At 44.7% G+C, this 22,400-nt stretch overlaps 1 protein-coding gene across 3 annotated transcripts in view; it reads right to left on the bottom strand.

Annotated features, from left to right (window-relative positions):
- Nucleotides 1–22,400, bottom strand: part of mxd4 (MAX dimerization protein 4) — a 122,762-nt gene that overhangs the window by 6,748 nt on the left and 93,614 nt on the right. The window contains exons 2-5 of one of the 3 annotated variants that reach the window (XM_084040699.1): nt 15,195–15,323; nt 14,444–14,543; nt 11,285–11,314; nt 733–847 (exon numbers count right to left, since the gene is read on the bottom strand). In XM_084040699.1, the coding sequence (XP_083896825.1) occupies nt 733–847; nt 11,285–11,314; nt 14,444–14,543; nt 15,195–15,258 (309 nt within the window). In that variant the 5' untranslated portion in view covers nt 15,259–15,323. Of the gene's footprint in view, nt 1–732; nt 848–11,284; nt 11,315–14,443; nt 14,544–15,194; nt 15,420–22,400 lie in introns of those variants that run through there. The other 2 variants (XM_084040700.1, XM_084040701.1) reach the window with 2 other exon arrangements.

Genomic DNA, 22,400 nt, shown 5'->3' with positions numbered 1-22,400 from the left:
ATGCACGACGCTGACGGGACATGCATGAGAAACAGGAAATGAAGGGTTAAAACTCGCTACGTCTGGATTTTCCACCAACCACAGTGTTGTTGCTGCTTGTAAACAGCAAGCCGAGTACAGCGCGTCCTAAAACACTTGAGTGTTTTAAAGCATTTTTTTTTAAAGGTATCTTGTGTGTGATCTGCAACCGTTAGTGAACCGAGGAGGAGGAGGAGTTGACCATAAACGAACCGAACGTCCAATTATATACATATCTACAGATCAGCCACGGAACATCTTGTGTATTCCACTTTGTTGACATATTTGTTTTCCTTTCCGTCTCTGGAGCTTTTTATGGGACAGTTTCTGAACCGCTCTGATTGAAAGATTAACAAAAGAATATTGCACTTAAAGGAGGCAAAGGGGAAACGAGGAAGAAGAAGCAGCATGTGGTTTTGGTGCTCACGACAAAAACTGGACTTTTTAAAGAAAAGTTTCATCGACTACACAAGACCTGACTAACAGTTATTTTACTTTTTCAGTGTTTTTGTCTGACAAACAGTTCAGAAACCAAATAAATAAAATCCACAATGCTAAAAATATAGACAAAAAGCAACATATCCTGAAGTTATCAAGGCGGAACCAGCACAGGTTCTTATCAGAATGCTTGTGTATTGTCTGTGAAACAAAAGCCTTATCAAACACAAAAAGAAAAAACAACGTGACCTGTTGTTTGTGTGTGTGTTTTAATACCTTGATGTGCATCTTGGCCCTTTTCAGCAAGCTCAGTGTGGTGTGTCTCGTGGTGTCTGGACCCAAAGGCACCAGCTTCTTCAGCTGCTCCAAGTACAGCCGTAGTTTGGCACGTCTGCAAACACACACAAGCACAGGGTGAGTCAGCAGACGTCCACCGGCAGAGAAGTCAGGCACCTACATCCACTGTTTTTTCAACCACGTCTCCCCTGAAGGCCAGACGTAAATACTGGTCCTCCTGTACTTCTTCTCTCGTGCTGGGAGACATCAAAGCAGCGACCGAACACTACACAATCAGGGTCGATGTTTCGGTTCCAGTTGCGACCATGGGATCGGCGATCGCGTGACACCACATGCTCAAGATGGGGTTGAGGGGGCGAAGGGTCCCGCCGGCCGCACGCCATCTAAACGCGCAGACCACTTTCAAATCCCTGCGATGAGTCACATCCTCTCAGCGTGAGAAAGGGGAAATATCATATACAGCACCGATATAGTGACGGAAGACCCTTTTTTTTTTAGCAATATCATGTCATACAGCCAGTGTTCACGTATGAAACTCAGCATTGACACCTTCCCTCAGCCGTTTTCACCCGCAGACACGCATTCAAAGAGCCAAACGGGGCCTTAGCTTCGGGACTTTCCTATTTTTAGACAAAGCATATTATTTTTATCGAACACTTGAGGGCTTTTCTTGTTTGTGTGACTTAATTAAGTTGCTTCAGTTTGGTGGCGTATCGCTGTTTGGTGAGACACGCTGCTGTACCCGAGAGCTGTGGAGGAGACCTCAGAGTCACTGGGTGCAAAAATCATTATTGACCAAATTGACGGCCATGAGAAGTTTCTCATCTGTTCTGGGGACTGTAGCCCCCCGGAAAATCCTGCATCCCTGCCAAAGCCCTCCAGGCCAACAACCCCTGGATCCACAAGCAAACAGCTCTCTGGCTGCAGCATTCGGGACGTTTAATCCAGTGATAGTGATGACAAGGCACAGTGAATGTCTGTGTGGACACCAACAGAGTTTGATATCGTATATTATTTCAAAGCACTGCTTCTATTCTTAATTTCTTTTTTAAATCAGCAGATATCTGAGTATCCTCCCCTGTGTGTCCTTGGTTCATTCAACTTTCATAAAGGCCTTTCAATCCTCCATTAGTCATGCTAGTCCATGAACCGTGTCTTTGTTCTGATCCAGCTTTCCCCCCCCTTTTTTCTCCCGTTCTGTCTGAACGGTAAACAAACCCACGACAATGCAACGTCTCCGCTCGCCATCGCTGCGACCGCAATAAACCTAATCAGAGAAATGAAGCTCTCAAGGGCTGGCTGCAGAGGCCGCACGCACACACACACACACACACACACAGTTTCCCCGTTTTTTTTTTTCCAGGAAGGGCGTCGCCTTTGTTTTTCATACAGAGTAAGACCCTCTCACTAGTCCCGTCTGTTTCAGTTGGAGGTCAGTCAGAGGCGGCCTCAGACTCTCAGCAGCTAAACATAATAATAAGACTGTATTTATTATTATTCAGAAATCACACTGAAAACGTCTCTCCGAGATGAATGCACTGATACACGCTATACATGTTATGTTGCATGTCTAATATGAGGTCGCTGTCTATGTTGTGATGCTGCCATTAATACACGATGGACTGATTTTTCTAGGGATTTGATTGTAGCAATAAAGTCACTGGATTTAAACATTAAAAAAGGTTGTAGTGAAAAAGCTCTTCATCACTACCTCTCTACAGGTGTAGAGGCGGACAGCCCCCCCCCCCCCCCCCCCCACCAAAAAAAAAAGGCCGTGTGAAAGTGCTCTCGTTCTTTTATTGTGCTCTGTCCCAGGGGGCAAACCCCCCCACCCCCCATCCGCTGATCCCCTCCACCCCTCTGCTCCACCCTGCCAACAGCAACACACCCTCGTCTCACTGGAAAACAAGTGTCTTCTGAGGACAGGGGCGGGGGGCCCACCTCCAACCTGCCCCAGTCCAGCCACATGAAGCACTTGGACCGGGTCCAGGGGAAGCGGGCAGGAAGGAGCTGGGGTCTGCAGCAGAAGGGGGTGGGGGGGGGGGTGGGGGGGGGGGGGGGAGGGTGTTTTTTTTGGATGGGAGCGGGGTCCGAGCTCGTGGGTGACTTCTCTCTTGGGCTGAAAAAAGGGCTCTTTGAGTGCAGTGTGCTCAGCTGCACTAGGCAGCGCTCCGCACACATCATCCATAGGGTAACCTGAGCCAATGGGCCACCATCTCCCCCCCCCCCCCCCCCCCCCCCCTCTCTCGTAATGAAAGACCAAAACAAGGCGTTCCCTGAACACTCTGTCTGACTACCCACCTTCCCTCCAAGAAAACCTGTTTTTTACCGACTTATTCACCACAGGCCCCACCTGCAGCCTCGCCACATACTTCACCTCGCATGCAGAGGTTACAAAACCTGCACGGATGCACTTTCACCATTTCAATGCGTGAAAAATTCCCAGCCTGTGTTATTATCCCAATCCGGCCCTGCGAGGGCAGTATCAATTATCTCACCTCACGCCCATCTCAAATATCAAACTACCGCTTTAAAAGATGCAATAATTGGACATGAGAATGTATGTACATGTCTGACGCTTTGTTGGTTTTCTGTGTCACATGACACCAGTTGAGTGAAAAAGTATCCCTCCCTGCACCCAAACTGTAGCTGATTGACGTCACACATTGTTGATAACAATCCACTTTTTTTTTTTTTGTCACCGATGTTTCAACAAGTCCGGGCTGAGCCTCTCTTCGTCCCGAGCTGTGCATTAAAATGCTACACGCCCTCCCTCTGTCTGTCTTTATTGTGACTCTGCCTTCAAATAACAGCCCCATGTTTTCTGATGCGTATCACTAAGGCAGGACTCGGTTCAACGCGGCGCCGCGGCCCTGACGGCTCCTCGCCGCGAGACACGCTTGCTGATTTTCTTCAAGAGCCAGTTTGGAGGGTCGAGACCCTCCCCTTCGCTCACGTTTGTTATTCTTAAACTGAGCCCCGGTCACGCAATGTTTATCAGATCAGCCTCGAACAGCCATAGCAAAGTGTGGCACCGGATGAACGTCGTGTCCATGAAGGAGAGCAGACGTTTTCGTTTTGCCTCCACGTGGTTCTGAATCACATTAAATGTTCCAATTTGTCTGGGATGAAAATAAGACTTTAGGTCTTTCATATTCCGGTCATGAATAGTGTCACAATATGAGACTTGGCGCGGTGTCATGTGAGTTCAAACAGTGCAAACGTCAGGATTTCACAGTATTCGTGGTATACGTGTTTACAATTCATACGCTCTCGTCTTAAAGATATGAAAAAATTATACTGTGAAATATTGTGGTTTAACAGTTTAACAGCATGTGAGCTCTGAAAGGCTTACGTGACTTTGCAACAAATCAAAAAAAACCTCCTACAAAAAACAAAACAACCTGCATTTCCTCTGCAGCTGAGGATCTAATAGTAAAGCTCCAATTCGAGTTGCTCTGAAGTCACGTCTGCAGGGAAATGACCACCTGACCGATCTCACGTGCAGAGAACCACGGGATGATTTCTGTCTGATCTCTGGCCTTCCCTCCCCCTCCTCTTCCCTCTCCGTCAGCGGCTCGGTGCCAAAACAAAGCAAAAGGCCGAGGAGGAGGAGGAGGAGGAGGAGGAGGAGGAGGAAAAAAGGGAACGCTTGCTCAGAAAGGCTGCACGCTGCTGAAAACTGGAACGAGCTATTTAAACTGCTGACTTACGCTCCAAGGTTACCAAGTTTAGAACCAGGCCCTTTCTCACAGATCGGCTCGCCCTTTCGGGCCTTGAAAGGGAAACAACTGCGAAATGTCTTGTTGTGCCGCTCAAATCAAAAGGAAGCATTGTTTCTCGCTGCAGCCTGTTTGTATGTCTGATCGATGCGTGCTGAAAAGAGTTTTCACAGCGTGCACACACACACTTATACCGGCTCACACACAGTCCAGCAGGGACTGGAGATCTACTGCTACACAAAGAGCTGCAGGGCCCGAGACGGCACACCAGTCACCCCTTCACTCACTGCGCTGTTTAATGAGCTCGCTGCAGCCCGGCGCATTCCTCCACCCATACGTATACAGGGCCGAGCGGCTTGTCTGGCAAGGAGCCAGACCCCCGTAAAATGAAGGTCAGAGGTCATCAGAAACACCACTGCAATGTTTCCTCTCGCTGCCAGAGCTGACTGGGTTTGTTCCCTGTAAGCAAACGTGATACCAGGCCTCCGGTGTTGTTTTGACTTTGAGCCCACAAGACGCCAGCATGCTCTGTCTGCAGGCACAGCAATGCAATCGTTTCATCTCCAAAAAAAAAGAGCATCATTTCACTTTTTGTCTCTTGTGTTTCTGAGACCACTTTCTGAATGACGTTACCGCGACGATCTTGGTGAGAATGTTACTTTGGTTACATTACGGATGTAAAACCAGAATTTCTTCCTATCCCTGAACGAATTAGCATATTGTTTGTTCATCCATTACTGACAACCATCTAACACTTTCTGTTCTAATCCTTTTGATGTGTTCAATATGTTATTTTGAAGCAAAACTATTTGCTTAAAGTTTATCATTTGAGCAGGATTCAAAAACTTCATGCATCTGGCCAACTTGTTTACTTGCTCTCTGATGCAAAGAGAAAATAGCGTCTGCTTTGCATGAGTTTGGATCGTTTTTTTTGTGGTGGAATTTGAGGTTTGCTAGTGAAGTGGCTCCACATCTGGTGGGCAGGTTCCTGGGGAGTACGAGGCCCGATGGAGGGTGATGAGGGACCCTACCCAGGGTCTCAGGCGACAAATACTGTGCCTTCATCACTCTCCCCCTTCACCCTGACACATTTAACAGAGATCTCATGTGCCGTCTCTGAAATCCAAGAGAAAAACTCAGGATCATTCGTGGCTGGTGACGCCACGCCCACGAATGACGAGACGAGAGACATACGGGGGAGACACGAGAGGCTTTCATCGCCCTGATATGAAAAGCCAGTCGTCTGCGGTGAGCTGTCTCCGTTGAGGATCGAGGACGCCACGCCCACCGACTGTGTGCTGTGACAACTGCTGAGGCGAGACGGACAGATACGCGTCCCCCATAAACACATTCTCCTGACAGCTCGTCCTCTCACGTGACTCCAGCTCTCACACGCACACAAACCTGAACGCACCACAACAGCAGCGCAGATGGAGGGAGGGGCCCGGTTACTTCACTGTGCTCATGGAAAAAGAGCCCCGCGTGCTTTGCTGGTGATTAAACAGGAAACTGCAGAATTAGGCAGCTTGTTGTAGTAGTAGTTCCACAAAACAAACCGAAACGTCCAATGGGCGTGCTAGGCCATGCCTGGTAATTAGATTTGTTTGATTCTTTTTTTTTTTTTTATCGTGTACCGAAAACAATCCCCTGTGGGAGAATGGATCATTACGAAATCCCTTTCCTCGGCGCAGCCAGCTTATAGGTGTTAACAGAAAAACAGCTGTCAGATAGAATTTGAAGAGGAGAGCGTGTGAGCAAACAGAGAGAGACAGGACGAAAAAACAAGTTCCCTGTGCTTCTCTGAATCATTTGAAAACACAATGTCACATGACAGACCTGCACATTAATTGCCTTCCCCTGCGTGAAAAGTACATCTGCAAATGTTGGACGGACTAGCAGAGACAAGTTCGGCGTCCTCGATAAACACGTCCCCCCCCTCCCCCCCCCGACACCGAGCGAGCTCTGGTATTCTAATGAATCCTCGTGAATGAGTAACACACAGAAACACTAGTGGCACGCGAGGCGATCCCAGCTTCTGCTGGTCGAACGGCGGGGCGGGGTCCTGTTTAAGAGGGAGTGAAGGAGAGGTGCAAACAGATTGATGAATGCCTGCAGCTCTAATCCTGTCGGTGCATTATCAAACACAAATACCCCCGTGTGACTCCCCGATTGCCAGGAAAAATCTAACGTAAACAGCACCTAACACAGCCAGAGCGTTCTAGTAAGACTCAGCCTGCTAGTTTGTGACCCCCATGCACCCGCGGACTCCCCCCCTCCCCAAACCGCCTGTTACTTAACTACATTCCAGCGTACGTGTGCACACTCTGCTGACCTGAATTTCAGGCCGCCTGCTCAACACACAGAGCAGCGACATCCTACGCGGCCTCCCGTTCCTCCCTTCGGCAATGCTCAAGAATGCCTCCTCCTCCTCTTCCTCGAGGCTGACATGAGCCTGGGAACAAACCACGTCAGTCAAGCTCACTTTCCTCCCTTCGCTGCTCCAAAGCCCGTTCAGATCATCCACGGTGCCGGAGGGACGAGTCCCCACTCACAGTATACAGTATGTGCAGCCGATCTCAGCGCCATTTGACCTTTGGGTGGAGAAATTCCACATGTGACCTCTGCTGCTGAACTCCAGCTGTAGCCAGTTCCCTATCCCTCGACCACATCCAGCTCTCAAGAGTTACAACCCAGACTGCCCTACGCTTATGTAACATCAGTACATAACTGTACATAATGTAACTGTGTGAATGAGTGTGTATTCCTCCACTGCAGGACTACTTTATGGCAATTAGGTTGTATCGTGAATGTATCAATTAACTGATAACATTTACATTCTGTTATTTATAGAGTAGTAGTAGAAATGGTAGTAGTAGTAGTAGTAGTAGTAATAGTAGTAGTCGTAGTAGTAGAGGAGCCAGACACACACCTTCCCAGCTTGTTATTTTATCTATGGAACGACATCTAAATCACAGCATGCAAACATTAAAAGCTCAAACGATTAGAAATCTAATTTCATTTAATTTTATTTTATTTCATGGCACACATCAGGTCGACTGTCACTGATTCCATGTTTATATATATAAATATATATATATATATATATATATATATATATATATATATATATATATATATATATATATATATATATATATATATATATATATATATATATATATATATATATATAATGTCTACATGCTTCTTCATGATTAGAGCATGTACAGAACATCCTTCATTACTCTGGTTATTAGCTGCCCGTATGACTCCAGGTCTCCACACTCATGAGGAATGTAACTGACAGTGTGACATTTGAGGAAGTCGAGCACAAAAGCCAAACGCAACCATGTGAGTGTGTGTGTGTGTGTGTGTGTGTGTCTGTGAACGTCCCACTAAAAGCCAAACTGGAAGGAGTGAAGCGTTCCACTTTGTACGTGCGGCTGCCTTTTAACTCAATTTAACTTCACAAACTGTATTCATGGTTAACGGCGGGATGTAAGCATAACACACGACCTTAACTGTGCTCAAAATGGCTGTGCATTTGACAACCCGCATTAAAATGCAGATTAACGGGCCCATCAAAGCCTGGCGTCCTCCACATAAACCCCGCTGTCACAAAAGGAGATTTATACCTCAAAAGAGGAGAAACTGGCACAGACGAGGTTTGGCAGGAGGACCGGTGAAGAGCGATAAAGCCCCTCTGTGAGAAGGGAAGCTCTGCCTTTCTTGTCCCTGCTGCCTCACTTTTCTGCTGACTCAAGACATTTTACGGGCGAGGGGGGAAAAAGGAGAGAAAGAGAGAAAAAAAAACGATAACAATAAAACCAGATGTGGTCTCTGGGGAAAGGAAGGAGACAAAGAGTGGGAGGCGAAGGAGGTGAAGTAACAGGGTGGTGGGACAGCTCGCCCTCCTACCGACCCACCACCATAACTCAAACAGCTCAGCGAGGTGCTGCACACACACACACACACACACACACACACACACTCGAGGGGGGGGAAGAGTACCCCAAAGCCCAATAAGTCATTCATCACAGCTGGGAGTAGAAGATACTGGGAGAGTAAATTTAATTAGAGAGAAGATTAGAGCGTGACAAACTGAGTGCCTGCTCCCGTGTCCAATGGCGTGTGCATGTTACGTTAGAGGGAGGTTCAAAAGGCGGAACACAGTTGCCGACAGCCACAGACGGCGTCTGCCTCTGAAAAGGTAAAAATAGATCCTTTTTTTTTTTTTGTATTGAGGGAGGAACAACGAACATACCAGACATACGCGACTGGATTTCCTGTAAACAGGTGATATGTGGGGAAAACAAAAGCGCTGTGTAGTTTATTGGCGTTTCTAGAAAAGGAAACTTGTGGCACTGATGAGTCGTCATAGCCGTGATCATGACGGTTGACGTGAGAAGGAAGCGATGCCTACTGTGAGACCAACCACACGGTAGCGCATGGTTTTCACGGAAATGTCGAGCTGACGCTCTGCAGCTCTGGCCCAATGCAATGACAAGAGAGAGAGGGAGAGAGAGAGAGACAAGCAGCAGAGTCACCCTCGAGACGCTTTACACAGATCTGTCACGGCTGCACTCCGGCTGCAGCTGATAAACGGGTTGTGTCAGGACAGGCGACCCTGCGGGACGCCTTTGGCATCCGCCCAGACGTCTCACTCTGATTGCGGGATACAAATATATGCAGAGAGCCTCTTGAACGGCTGCCAAGGCAGCGGTCAGTTTCACGAGACACCTAGCATGCACAGGCGAGCCTGACTTGGAAAGCAGGGCCTGCGTATCAATCCTCAAATAACCTCAATATTTTCAGGTCCCTCGCAAATCAACAGTCGATGCCTCGGGTTTGAAAAGCAGACATGTTGGTCACTTTGCCTACCGCGTGAACAAACGGCACAAGGATGTCTCTGTGCTGCACCAGCAGGAACCAAACACACCGACACATGACTAAACAAAGACAGTATTAGTCAGCAGCACCTCCCTGGAATGGAGGCGTGAGAGAGGTCGAGCTTTTTGCAAGCGATACTGAGACTTGTACGTGAAAGATGAAACAGATTTGTAGCTGCGAACTGTATTACACGAAACTGGTTGAACAGGACAGCTGAAGTATTTCAGTTTTAGAATGAATCAGAACCAGACGGACGGACGGAGATCAACCGAGGACACTGCAAATGTGGGATTCATTCCTTTGAGTTTAGTTGGCTGCAACGGATCTCATGATAATGTTTTGAGACAACAATTAATCGTTTGTGTTGGCTACGATTCTGAGAGGACAAGGTGATGCCTTCAAAGTGCTTGTTTGTGCTTTGTAGCCCAAAATGAAATGATATTTAATACATGTGATACAAAACATGAAAATATCTGCAGATATCCTCACACCCGAGCAGCTGACGCCTGCAAATGTTTCAGCAACACAACTTGGATGATTGTCGATTAACGTTCCATTGACTTATTTAATACTACAGCAGGTATAATGCACTACACACGCACGTGCACCGCAGACGATGGTGATTACGCTTGATGTCACCTGTAGCGACCTCATGTCGGTGTAATGAACGTGTAATTTTACGGATGCATCAGGATGCGTCACGTTGCAAAGGATGATGCCTCTTCATTTATCATCACAAATGAGTAGATGGTGTGTTCGCCGTACAGTCACGGACCGAAAGGAAAAAAAGATAATGGCAAGAAATGGCTTTTAAATATGAGCTGATGTATAATTTTCGCCACTATAGTATTTAAACGTTATTTAATGTATTTATGTCCTTACAGCAGGGCCAAACAACTACGTTAAAATAAGTTAGTAAGAGAACTCATGTGCATCCATTAACCTCAAAACACTGCATAGATGATAAAAAAAAAAAAGTTTTTTGGAAATGTGAGGCCGTACTGACGACAAGGGAAGTGAGCAAGCAGATTGTGGAACGCTTTACCGGCATTGTCACATTGACTGGACGTCACTTCATTGGTAAGCAACCGCACCCGTTGTCGGATGTGAGGTAACGCTGTGTCTCAACACCTGCTTTGTGATCAGCAGGTCTCTCAGGTCATGGGGAGGGATATGCCTGCACTTGTTCCTCGAGACGGCGCTACACACATCCATTACTCACTCCCAGACGTGACTGGAAAACCCCAATCCCTCAGCGTGGGTGACAGTGTGCCGCACATGCAGCCTGACATGCCCATCCCAGCCTCTGCTCACAAGCTAGTCACATCAGCTGTTCCCTAAATCCTATCTGACAGGAGTTTTTTATTTTTTTTTATTTAAGGAATCAGCCTGGAATAATGATGCAAAAAAAAAAAGCCCCTTTGGATCTTTGAAGTCACTTCTCGGTGAAGTCAAAACAGAGCAAAAAAAAAAAAGAGAGTGAAATAATGAGCGTGGATATCAGATCAGCGGTGAACCCCGCAGAGAGGACAAGAATAAGGTGGAGTGAGATGCATGCTGGGGGATCACTGCGTGTGTGTGTTGTCCGTGGGCCTCTTAATTCGGAGAAACGAGATTCGCCCTCCGCCTCTGTTCACAGCATCGGCCCGGCTAGGATTATCGCATTACTGACAGGTTTCCTTTCCATACAAGGTAAGGAGTTTCATCCGTGAAACGGAGACCAATCTCTCTGGATCGAGCTTACTATCAATTTTCAGACGCGAGGAATGACTTGGTCAAATCTCTTTGAAGACGACTTCTGATCAAGTCTTTTGACCTCGAGGGGAAAATATCTTGAAATCAAAGCTGCAGTTAGCATCCCTCTGCCAACGTGAAGGCAAATCATACAAATGTGACGGAGGCCTCAGATCTCAACTTACCTGTGTTTCTCCAGCTCATTGTGCGACGATCTGGAAGAACAAAAGAGAGAGAGAGAGGAGTGTCAAGGCAGTGGGTGCCAAAGTACTGTCAAAACACTACGCACGCTCCAGTCACATGACATGCAAAGTGGAGGATGTAGGATGCAATAAAGCCAACATTACAGGCTTAGTTACTCGTGTTTTTCTCAAAATGTGAGACAGATGAAAGTCAGAAGTATGGAACAAAAAAGCAGGGCAACCACAGAAACATTTAGAGGGAGAAACGTGTCGAGGCATCAAACGAGGGTGTTCTCTGCTTTTGCTCTTTCTGCCTACATGTGGCTTTAGGGCTTTTGCATACTTGACAATAACTTGTACCTAAGATATAGAGCATTATAGTAATAATAACAAAAAAAACAAGCCTGAAAAATTGTTGTCTATTTTTAAAGAAATATATTTTTCCACAGAGCCCCTCGCTGCCCCCCCGCTCTCACTCGCACACAAACAGCATGCGGCACACTCCTGCTGTTGGAAAGCTCAGACGTCTGCCGAGGTCGAGACGTCTGCAGAATTCCTCGCCATGTGTTATTCTGAGGAGAGCCCTTGTCGGGATGTGCAGCGAGGGCACGGCAGTCCATCCGAGACAGGCCCCTCTGTTCATGAGGGCCGTCATGGATACCACGGCAGTAAAAACAAAAACAGCGACAACAAAGGGGCCAGACTGACAACAAGCCTTTTCAGTTTTTTTCCCCGCTGTTTGAGAGCCCTTGTGCTCGCGAAACAGTGGTTCCCACAGCTGTGGGAGGTTGAGGCATCTGCACAGAGACGCTGCACCAAAATAAAAAACGAAAAAAAACAAAAAAAAGGGTTACATTTGACCCTGCAGCCCCGATGTGGCGTCTGCTCACAATCCTCCCAAGAGGAGCAGGATGTTTCACTGCCGCTAATAACCCTATCCAAGAGGCCGACGTCATGGAGGAAGTCGTAGCCGATTATTCAAACTTGCACACATTGGGGGAAATGTCCCAGTCAAAGCACAGGACATGAGCAGGAAATAATACGGCAGCGTGCGGAGGAAGGGAAGGCACACAGACCTGCAGTAACAGCAGGCCAGCACACACCTTTACATGTTATGTAAAAGAATGGTGTGGCGTGCAAAGGACTACGTGCTCTGATGTCACACGGCTGATGTCATACCTCCCTTTTTATGGATGTCAAACTGGCGTCGGAGGGAACTCAAGGATGCAAAAAGAAGTCATCTGCTCTATTTATAGTTTTTATTTTATTTCTAGTGTAACAGAGAAGTGATACAGGAGAACGGTTGAACTCAAATTTGATTTGTTTAATAGTCTGCCAGAGAGAAAAAAGGAAACTCCACCAGAGTTTCTTCTCCGGGTGTGTGCAAAAATAGACTCCAAACATGCCCCGACTATTGCACAATTGCGAAACATGTGATCGATTTCAATTTGAGGACTTGGCGTTGATACAACACTCGTTTTTTTTTTGCTCCTACACAGCAAGGACATTGTGCTCTTTAACGAACAGCCAGCTTCTGTTTCACCAAAAATAAGTTCAAACATTAACCATGTTTTTACTTCACTCCCTCCTGCATCCTGTTGATGCTTTAAAAAAAAACAACCTGTAGGAGAGTATATAGGGAATTGGGTAATTTGCCAACAGTGCAGTCACATGAAAAAAAAAGGAGGGAAAAGCTGTTGCGTGAAGCTCGGTGGGCTGGTGTTTGTTACAGTGTGTAGGTGTTTCAGTCCCCACACACACACAAGCACACACACACACACACACACACACACACTTGCACAATTGTGTTGCAGTCGCCTTACTGTGTTGAAGGAATGTGGATGAAACTGGATTCTCCCTCATGACAAACATCACTTTCAAACGTACAAAAACCAATGCGCCTCGTAAAGGAGTGTCATTACAATAGTAATACGGTTAACATACAATGATGTAACGCTCAGAGTCACTACTGTGCTTCCCAAATCTAATATTAGCAAACAGGAACGTTTGTTGTTGTTTTTTTCTCTCCACCAAGTCTTAACGTGCCAGTGTTCTCGGGAATAAAACTGCACTCAGGATAATTTCACCAAATACACATTTCCTACAGATGATTGTGGAGTGACTGTTGCCCCAGCAGCCCTTTGCCTGTAGCCTTGGATGTAAACGTCCTCAATGTGAGGTCATGAACCAAGAGAAAAGGGACTCCAGAGGAGGGGCGTGTCCACACATTGATCCAATCAATTTAAATCCTCTTTCAGACACAACACACCGTAGTGAAGGTCCACCTGGCGTGTCAACCATTTTCATAATCACTTAATCCATAATAATGTCTTTTGGATAGATGGTTGGATCAATATTAGGCATTTTTTCCGATATTCTCTTACAGTTTACACACAAAACTATAAAGAAAATATCACGTGTGTCAGCACCATTCCTACTATATAGGCCGTTTAACCTGCTGAGGTTGGAATGACCTTTAACCAGCTGTGCATCTGGTCTAAAAGGAGCCACAAAGCAAGACACAAGTGAAACTAAAACTCAAAGGTGTTTATTCACCTGATGTCATTCTGGATAGTTGCAGCAGGCTCTATATTAGTGGCAGCAGCTTGTGAACGGGGTCAAACTAATCACAATTCCACGGGTAGAGATTGAAAATCAATCCATAATCTGATCAGAGGCTTCAATCTATACGGTGTATCGGCAACAATGAAACGTGAAGCGTGAAATGTGTGTGTGTGTGTGTGTGTGTTTGTGGGGGGACTTTCATTTAACACACCAAAACACACTAACCACATGAATACAACAAGGTAGGGGGATAGAGAGAGGGGGGGGGGGGGGGAGAGGGGAGAGGGAGAGAGAGAGAGAGAGAGAGAGGGAGGGAGAGAGGGGGAGAGAGAGAGGGAGTGGGAGCAGCAGAGTTGACAGTGTACGCGTGGCAGTGTTTATTGGAGAGACCAAAACAGAGAGCCCAACCCAGCAGAGAGAGAGAGAGAGAGAGAGAGAGAGAGAGAGAGAGAGAGAGAGAGAGAGAGAGAGAGAGAGAGAGACGGCAGTGTCCATGAAAACAGATCCCCTCACTATGTGTGCGTGCGTTTCTATAAGCTGACACTGACACAAACAGATAAATAATAAAAAATAAAAAAAACAAAGCAAGATGTTTACTTATTGTTCGGAGATTTTCTGGAATTTGGCGATGCTTTCGTTTTCTTGCTGGAAAAGTCGCTCCTGTACGGTAAAACCGACGCGTAACCGTGTTCTGCTTCTGTCGAGAAACACACACACACACACACACACACACACACACACACACACACACACACACACACACACACACACACACACACACACACACACGACAATGACTTGTTAATTTATTCACACCATCTAAAATAGCTATGGAGTCATTTCAACAGGAGCGAAGCGTGATCGATCATCAACGCGATCGCAATACAGTCAATGCATGAATGTCCTCCATAGGCTACATAGGCTTTATATGAATAAAAAACAACCCATGCTATGCAGACTTTCTGTGCATCTGTCATCGCGATCCTGGCTCGCATTCTCAATGTCACGCTTGTTTACTTATTTCCGAGGAGCTGACACGAAGGCAGCCTGGACACAACACGTACGCTGCGTTAGAAAACAATGCTAGACACATAAATACATGACCTACTTTCAATAACAACACAGTTTTTTGGGGGGGGAGGGGGGCATATAGCTCCGGGGGTCCAGTTTGCGTCCACCGTCCCATTGTCTATAAAGTGACATCATACCTGCACTGTGGCAGGGCACGTTAAAAAACTTTACGTGATAGAAGCTGTCGCCCCCCGAAAACGCTCCCATTCACAAAAACAACCGCTAGCCTGAAGAGAAAAAAAAACGCCTGTCAACTTGTCAGGTTAGCTCGAAATACCTCGGTCTCTTCTTTCCAAGTACTCTGCAGCCTCCAGCAGAATTAAAAGAGAATTAAGTTCCATCTCGTTGTTGTCTTGTTATATTAAAAAAATATATTAAAAAAAAATAGAAATTATCTATTTACACAAATGTAGAAGTCATGAAATAATGGAATGGAATCTCTATTTTGTTTAGAAAAACAGTTGCAGGGCGATGTGCGTTCGCTGCTATATTCTGTTCTGAGTCTTGGTGACTCCAAACTACAGTATCAACAGCACCTAACTAAAAGTCTGAGGGGGGAGTGAGTGACCGCGCGCCTGTCCAATGACAAACGGCTGTAGGCGGGCGCCTCGGTGTGTGTCAGCCTATGAGCGGGCTGCAAATGGCCACGTGCGAGTTTATTGGCCAGAGCGCAAAAGTCAGCAGGGACATACCCTAGCAACAGCCGAAGCTCCCGCCCCCTCCACAGCGGATCGGTGTGACGCGAGGGCAAAGCGGCCTCTGATTGGCTGGGAAGGAATTCTGGGCGTGTGTCATAGTTTAACTTTGTCTATTGCTTTGCTTGCCAATTTTGATAACTTCTCCAAAGTACGCTTTAGAATTTTGGAATGTGTAGTTCACTAGATCCAACAGACACTCAGCCAATATGGCTCTGTTATTCACGTCAGCTATTTTCCCACAACAGCGTGTGACACGGCAGAATTACTCACAGCGGTGTGTGCACTTCCTGTCCAAGTCATTATGAGTGCCCTGTATGAGGCTGCATTTGGTTTGCGAGCTGCAGTGTTATTTTGTATGTTGTTTTGAGGTCAAATAAGTTCAGTTAAATACACATTTTCCGTCAAGAAGTTTAAATATCATCCACGCTTGTTTACAAAGCAGTTTGAATAGAGGTAGCAGAGAGGATGAGGGCCTATTAATTACATCTCTTTATTAATACAAGTCACTGTTCTGCAGGTCACAAAGCTGTCTCCGGTTTTGGCTGGGAAGTTTCATGTGAAGTCCAAGTCCTAAACGTTGTGTTATGAGTCGTAAACTATGCAGATAAAATAGTAGATTTGCAAGCAGTGAAGGCGTCTTATAAATACATCGTGGTATGTTGGTCCTGTGACACAATTAGTGCTGAAATAATCGGATGACTTAGAGAAAAGTCATCTAGCAATCGATTGCTCATGTAATATTTATATATACGTAACTATATATATACTTTATATAAATAGTACAAATGTAAAAATTGTCTGTCTCCAGCCTCTTAACTTTTCTTACAAGAAAACCATTTTAATAACTCAAGGAATGGCAATGGCCCCTTTTCACTATTTTCTGATGTTTTATAAACCTTTGATTTGTTCGAATCAAGTCGATTGTAATGGGATGAATGATCACTTCTGGCCCCAGATCCAGTATTCATTTAAAACAGTAGATCTCAACAGAATCTAATGTTGCTGTTAGGAAGAGTTTTTGATCTCAGCAGGAGTTAAAGGAGTATAAAAGTGGGTTGATTTGCAGCAAGATGTCTGTGCCTCATATTGTTATAGTACACTGAAGAAATGGGGCGTTATGATGAGGGAAGTAACTTTCGTGTGATTGATGAGGAAAGAAGGCCCTTGAGGACGGGAGCCACAAACTTTGTTTTTGTTGTATTTTCACAAGAGTCATGCGAGGTCCTCGTGCAGCCTAATAGTACTAACACTAAGAATTTCTGGAAGGCTTGTACTCGCAGGCACAAAGTATGAACTGGCACAGAGACAGAAACACACAAACACACAGGTGAGGTGAGGATAATCAGGCACAGGTGAAACCAATCGGGGGTGGGGAAGCTAATCACACATGTGGGAAACAGGAAGTAAGCCATCTGAAACATGCAGGTGAGCAACATGAAAAAGACAGGAAATAATGGATGCTTGACACATTATTAATGTCATATAGGTGGGATTTATTGCAGGGCTGTATATATATATATATTGTATATGTTAGGTGTGCCTTTTAAAAAAGAAAACAGGAAACTAATTATACAAGGCATGCAGGATGCATGTGATTGTGGATGATTTAACATTTACAGGAAATTGAGATTATATTTGGTCCACCCAGCCCTGATAATGAAACTGCACAGCAAAGTCAAGAGTCTTTATTTCTGTGTTCGGCCTTCGTTTTGAACTTGATTTCAGTGTCATTTGAATGGTGTTACTATATTACTCTTTTAAAAAATATATATAATTAATAAATTCATAGCTGCCATTATGCAGACCGGGATCAAGTGGATGGTTTCTATGTTGTGTTAGTTATCTTTTGCGTGTCCTTTTTAATACCCACTCATGAGCCAAGGCTGCTTGCCAGTGAGATGATTAGTGAGCTCTCCTTCCACTCAATTATAATCCACTATAGACAGATCATAATAGAGGAGATCAGTTTTTTGTGTGTGTGTGTCACTAAGCTTCTTGGAATATAATGATTTATTTATGAAGAGGTTTGATAGCTTTTTACAGGAGAATATTGTTTGCTGTCCTGGCCTACACACACACACACACACACACACACACACACAGTGCAACTCAGCTATTGCATTCTGGTTAAGGCCGATGCAATATTTGGCCTAAACCTCATGACTGTTTCTGGGGTAATTAAAGAGACGTTATGCTTGCACACTTCTTATCATATGCCCACACACGCAGTGACGTCGATCCCTCTGCCAATGAACCTTTTACAGCTTGTTTCACTTTGCAGTAGGTCACAAGCTCGGGAAGTCACATGGGGTGTTTGTCTCTGTAGGTTTTGTTGGGTGAGCATTTCTTTGGCCTCACTTGAGGTCAATGCAAATGAGAAAATGCCCATAAGTAACTTGACCTTGACCATTTTTTATGTGAACAAGCACTCATCCTGTGCATGTTATCGTATCCAAGGTTTTAACATTATACGCCCTGCATAGTTTTAAAAGATCTGTTCTTCCTCTTTTTCTTTTTTTAAATAAAGAATTGTTTTTCTTGCTTCTACAGTTGCTGTAAATATTCAGCGACATGGTTTGATAATCATGTCGTTTGATGTGATAAGCCAAGAATCTATATTAAAAGGGGTTAGTGTGGTTAATGAATACTAATCAAGGATACATGAGGAACTGAATCCTTCTGTTCATTCAAACTGTAGACGATTTGCCAAATAACATCTGGTTTTGTAATATGTATTGTCAATCTACTTCAGCGTTGTGGATTTCAGCCTGTATCACATTTACAATCTATTTTAAAATGGAAAGTGTCATGTAGAGATGCATTTTTTGGTCTGCAATCCCAAATGCAATCATTGCTTGAACACAATATGAGTCAGCTGGTATCTATTTGGTTGTGCTAGTGTTTGCAGCATGCATAGACTATTCTATTTTTTTTATTGATATGTTTCCTATAACTGACAATAAAAGGGAGTAAATGATTGTCATTGAGCCAAAATGGTTAAACATAACAAGCCATGTTCTAAAGTGCTCATTACAGGACATAAACACAACCATCCTTTTGCGTTACATGAAAGGAAATCGCCTTTACCCTGCTGCTGCATGTTTCTATTTATAGACTTATCATCTGCATGCTCTCTGATGATAGTGGCTCAGGCCGTGCATCGCCTACTGCCTTGGGCCGATCACACAAATGACTCGCCGACTCTCACCACCCTTTCTTTGTTTTCTTCCATCCATCGCTCCATCCTCGTCACACATGTCGCTCCTGTCGCTCCTGTCCATCCCACCAGAAACAAGCTGTCCTCAACAACGTTTGCTCAAGGTGACCAAATCTGCACAGTAAATAAGAGCATTATGGCTATATTTTTTGGACATTTAAGTCAAATGAGTTGAGCTTCAAATAATGATTTCAATATCGTTGGTTTGGATTTTTAGTTTAGTTCTGTACTTTGGTTTTTAGTAGCTACAATATAAGCACGACATTATGTACATATTTGGCTTAACTGTAAGCATTAAAAATGTATTAATTTTAGAAAGTGTCAGCTTCACCGACTGTATACTCATTTTTATATTTTAATTACAAATAAAGCTATTTTCCCTTCCAAATATGGAGTAAATAGCTTGACATGGCAAATAATAAGAGTAGCCTAAACATGTACTAAAGCATTGTGACTGCAGCATGGCTGCACTACACCACCACGCCACTATGCAACTATCAGTTTGAGAGCTTTTCAACTAAAAATACGTGTTACACTCATGCGTGTCACATAAGAAGAATTAAATCAATCATATTTTTCATTGTGCCGTTCAGCCATATACAATAGTCATCAGTCATAAAAGGAATTCATTGAATTAAATGAAAACACAAGGTGTCATTCTCCTGCTTTCCATTTTTAGGCACAATTGAGGAAACATGAGCAACATGTGTTTTCTGCTTCCTGAGCCACAGCGGGCTGTCTCAAAGCGATAGTGACCCAATCGAAGTGATGTTCTCAGGAAATTACCCAAATGCTTTCAATACGTGACTGAAGGGTGTTTCCTATTTATTAACTCTGTCGCTGTCATTGCATTTACAGTCATGCTTAAGACTTGTGAAACCTTCAACATTACAGTTAACAATAGTCTGGAGACTTCATCTTTTAATCTTAAAAGACAATAGTCTGGAGACCTGGACAGACAAGACGAGCCAGTTTGTGTTTGACTCTGTTTTAACCAGCCTCTTCAATGTGCCTATTGTACAATTAACTTAACATAATTTTATTAAACGCCGACATTATTTGGGTCCGTTCATGTGGAAACTCGCAGCTCTGTTGTGAAGTGAGATAAGGGAAGAGAAGAGAAGTGAGATAAGGGAAGAGAGTCAGGAGTTGTTTATGTTGTTGACACTAATTGTTTGCTGATGACCTTCCTCCCATATGCAAGCACCTTCCACTCCATCCTCCAGGCCAAAGGTCAGGAACTGTAGTCTGCTTTCTGCCATTTTTGTTCCACATGTAATCAGGATTAGGCTTAAAACACCACCAGGGTCTACTGTAACAAGGACAAAAGTCCACAGACACATAGGACAAAAGTCCACAGACACATTTTGCACTTTCTGTCAACAGAGTAAAAAGCTTTTTTTGTTTGTTTTTAAATACAAATCTAGCCGTACAGGTCTTGTAGGCGTTGAAATAGATGCTAAAACCCTGAGCTGATAGAGTTAAAGCCTATTACAAGGCTCAGATCAGAAATCCAGTGTTCATGCCCATACTGAACAAAGGTCACGTCGCATTAGCGTTAGCATGCTCTGATTGGCTTCGAGCAACATCTCATGTTCACTGTACTCATTATGTCCCGTGACAACAAAAAAAAAGGTGCTCCTACGTGTGTGAATTCACACCTACAATTCACAATTTTCCACTCCGCTCGAGCTTGATGCAATACACCCCATGCTTTGTGTAAGACACAAGAAAAATTACAGGTCTCATCATCCCCCAGAGCTTTTTCAGCAACTTCCTGTGTGTCATACAGAGAAATACCAAGGGGTTAACTGTCTGAAAATGTTACTAAAGGGCGAGGTGGGGCGTGTACACAACAGGGGTTGAGTCTGTACACATCCAATGTGACTTGTCTACCTTACTGCGTTCAGTAAATTCAATAAAAGCTGTTCAAATGTTTAATGCAAAAAAAACCAACTAATTGTGAGAATTCAGTGAGTTGATTTTTGAGGAGAGAACAAATGTTTCTGCACGTACAACCACAAAGGGAGTACTGTACAATTGCAAAGCACCATATTGCATCATCTCATTTAAGGCAGGGTGTTTTCACTGTATAGCTGGCAACATAACGAAACCTCTGTGTTGCCTGAGACTCATCTAAACCCTGCTCGAAACCTTTGATGTTGCCAGGCTTCCAACCTCAGTCCGTGGGCTTATATTTCTTTCTTTCAACCAGAATATCTCAGATGTATAGGGCACTGCTCCCAGGCACACACATTTCTCTATCCAGTCTAGACATTTTCCTTCCACATCATGCCCATTATTTGTGTTTACGTTTTGCAGCAAAAGAGGACCCGTCTGGTGGCTTCAGAAGGCCATCAGCCTGAGACAATATCAGACCAGCTTCAACGTGCTGGCTGTCACGTCCGTGTGAGTCATTTCTAATACGGCCATGCCTCGCTCAGCATTGTGAGGAGCGTATGCTAGACACAATAATGTTAATAGATAATGACATAACCTCAGACGTTACTAAGTCTTTTAATCTTTTAAAGAAGCCCAATATGGAATCCAGACTGTATCCATTTTTCTCCACATGGCTCGCAACACTGCTAGCAGCTAACAGTGCTTATAGCACAAACAGTCATTCTATCATTACCCACTCTCCTTTCTTTTTGATATCATGATTTTGGTCACTTGACAATTTTATTGCACCATATTGTGGGTCTGAACATAAAGACCATGTACAAGACTTTCCCCTCCCATCCCATGCATTCTCTCATTTGTGTCCACTCCCCTGTCCTGCTTTCTCGATCTATGCGGTTCTGCCCACAGAGTTGACGTCTGTTCACAGGTTGAACTATTCATCTGGCACCGGTCACCTGGACAGTCTCCAGGTTCCTGGGTTCCTCAGTTCCTCTGCCCTGCTGTCATATGTGCTGCGGTGTTACGACGGTGGCTTGGTCCTTCCTGTCTCATGCTCGATGCCACATGACAACACCTTGTTGTGTCCTCCATGGGACCAGGAACTCCTGTGATGTTAATGCATGAGTGTGCAGGGCTCCTGTCTTCAAAGATCGTTGATGGTACATTTGTCAAAGAAAATCAGTGACACAATCACTTTTTTTCCCCTGTCATTTGTTGGTTCAATAAGTTTTTTTTTTTTTTTAACAGACTGGAAGCAAGACAGCAACACCACCACGTAAAACAGCCATATAGCCAATGAAACTCAAGGGAGGGGGTGGGATGGTGTGTGTGTGTCAGAGAGGGGTTGAATGGGCTCAAATAAAACAACCATATCCGTGACCATGGCAACTGGCTAACTTAAGCTAATTCATACACTCAAACAACGGCTCTCTAACAACAAACATCCTCCTTATAAATATGCAAACCAGGCCTATCTTCTCTTGTGGGTGGGCAGTGGAGAAGGTTAGCGACAGACCACCCACCAATAGATGTGATTCTCTTCTGATAATGGAGGAATATAAGAAAATGAGAGCGGCCTCTAGATGAAACAAGAAAGAGGAGAACTGAAGGACCGGTCCTAGTTTTTAGACTCGAGTCCGATACCCCACTGAGTATCCTTGTCAGA

The sequence above is a fragment of the Eutrigla gurnardus genome (genome assembly GCF_963514095.1).
Source record: "Eutrigla gurnardus genome assembly, chromosome: 3".
NCBI lineage: Eukaryota > Metazoa > Chordata > Actinopteri > Perciformes > Triglidae > Eutrigla > Eutrigla gurnardus.
The sequence above is the reverse complement of the archived record's forward strand: the minus strand, read 5'-3'. Positions and strand labels throughout refer to the sequence as shown.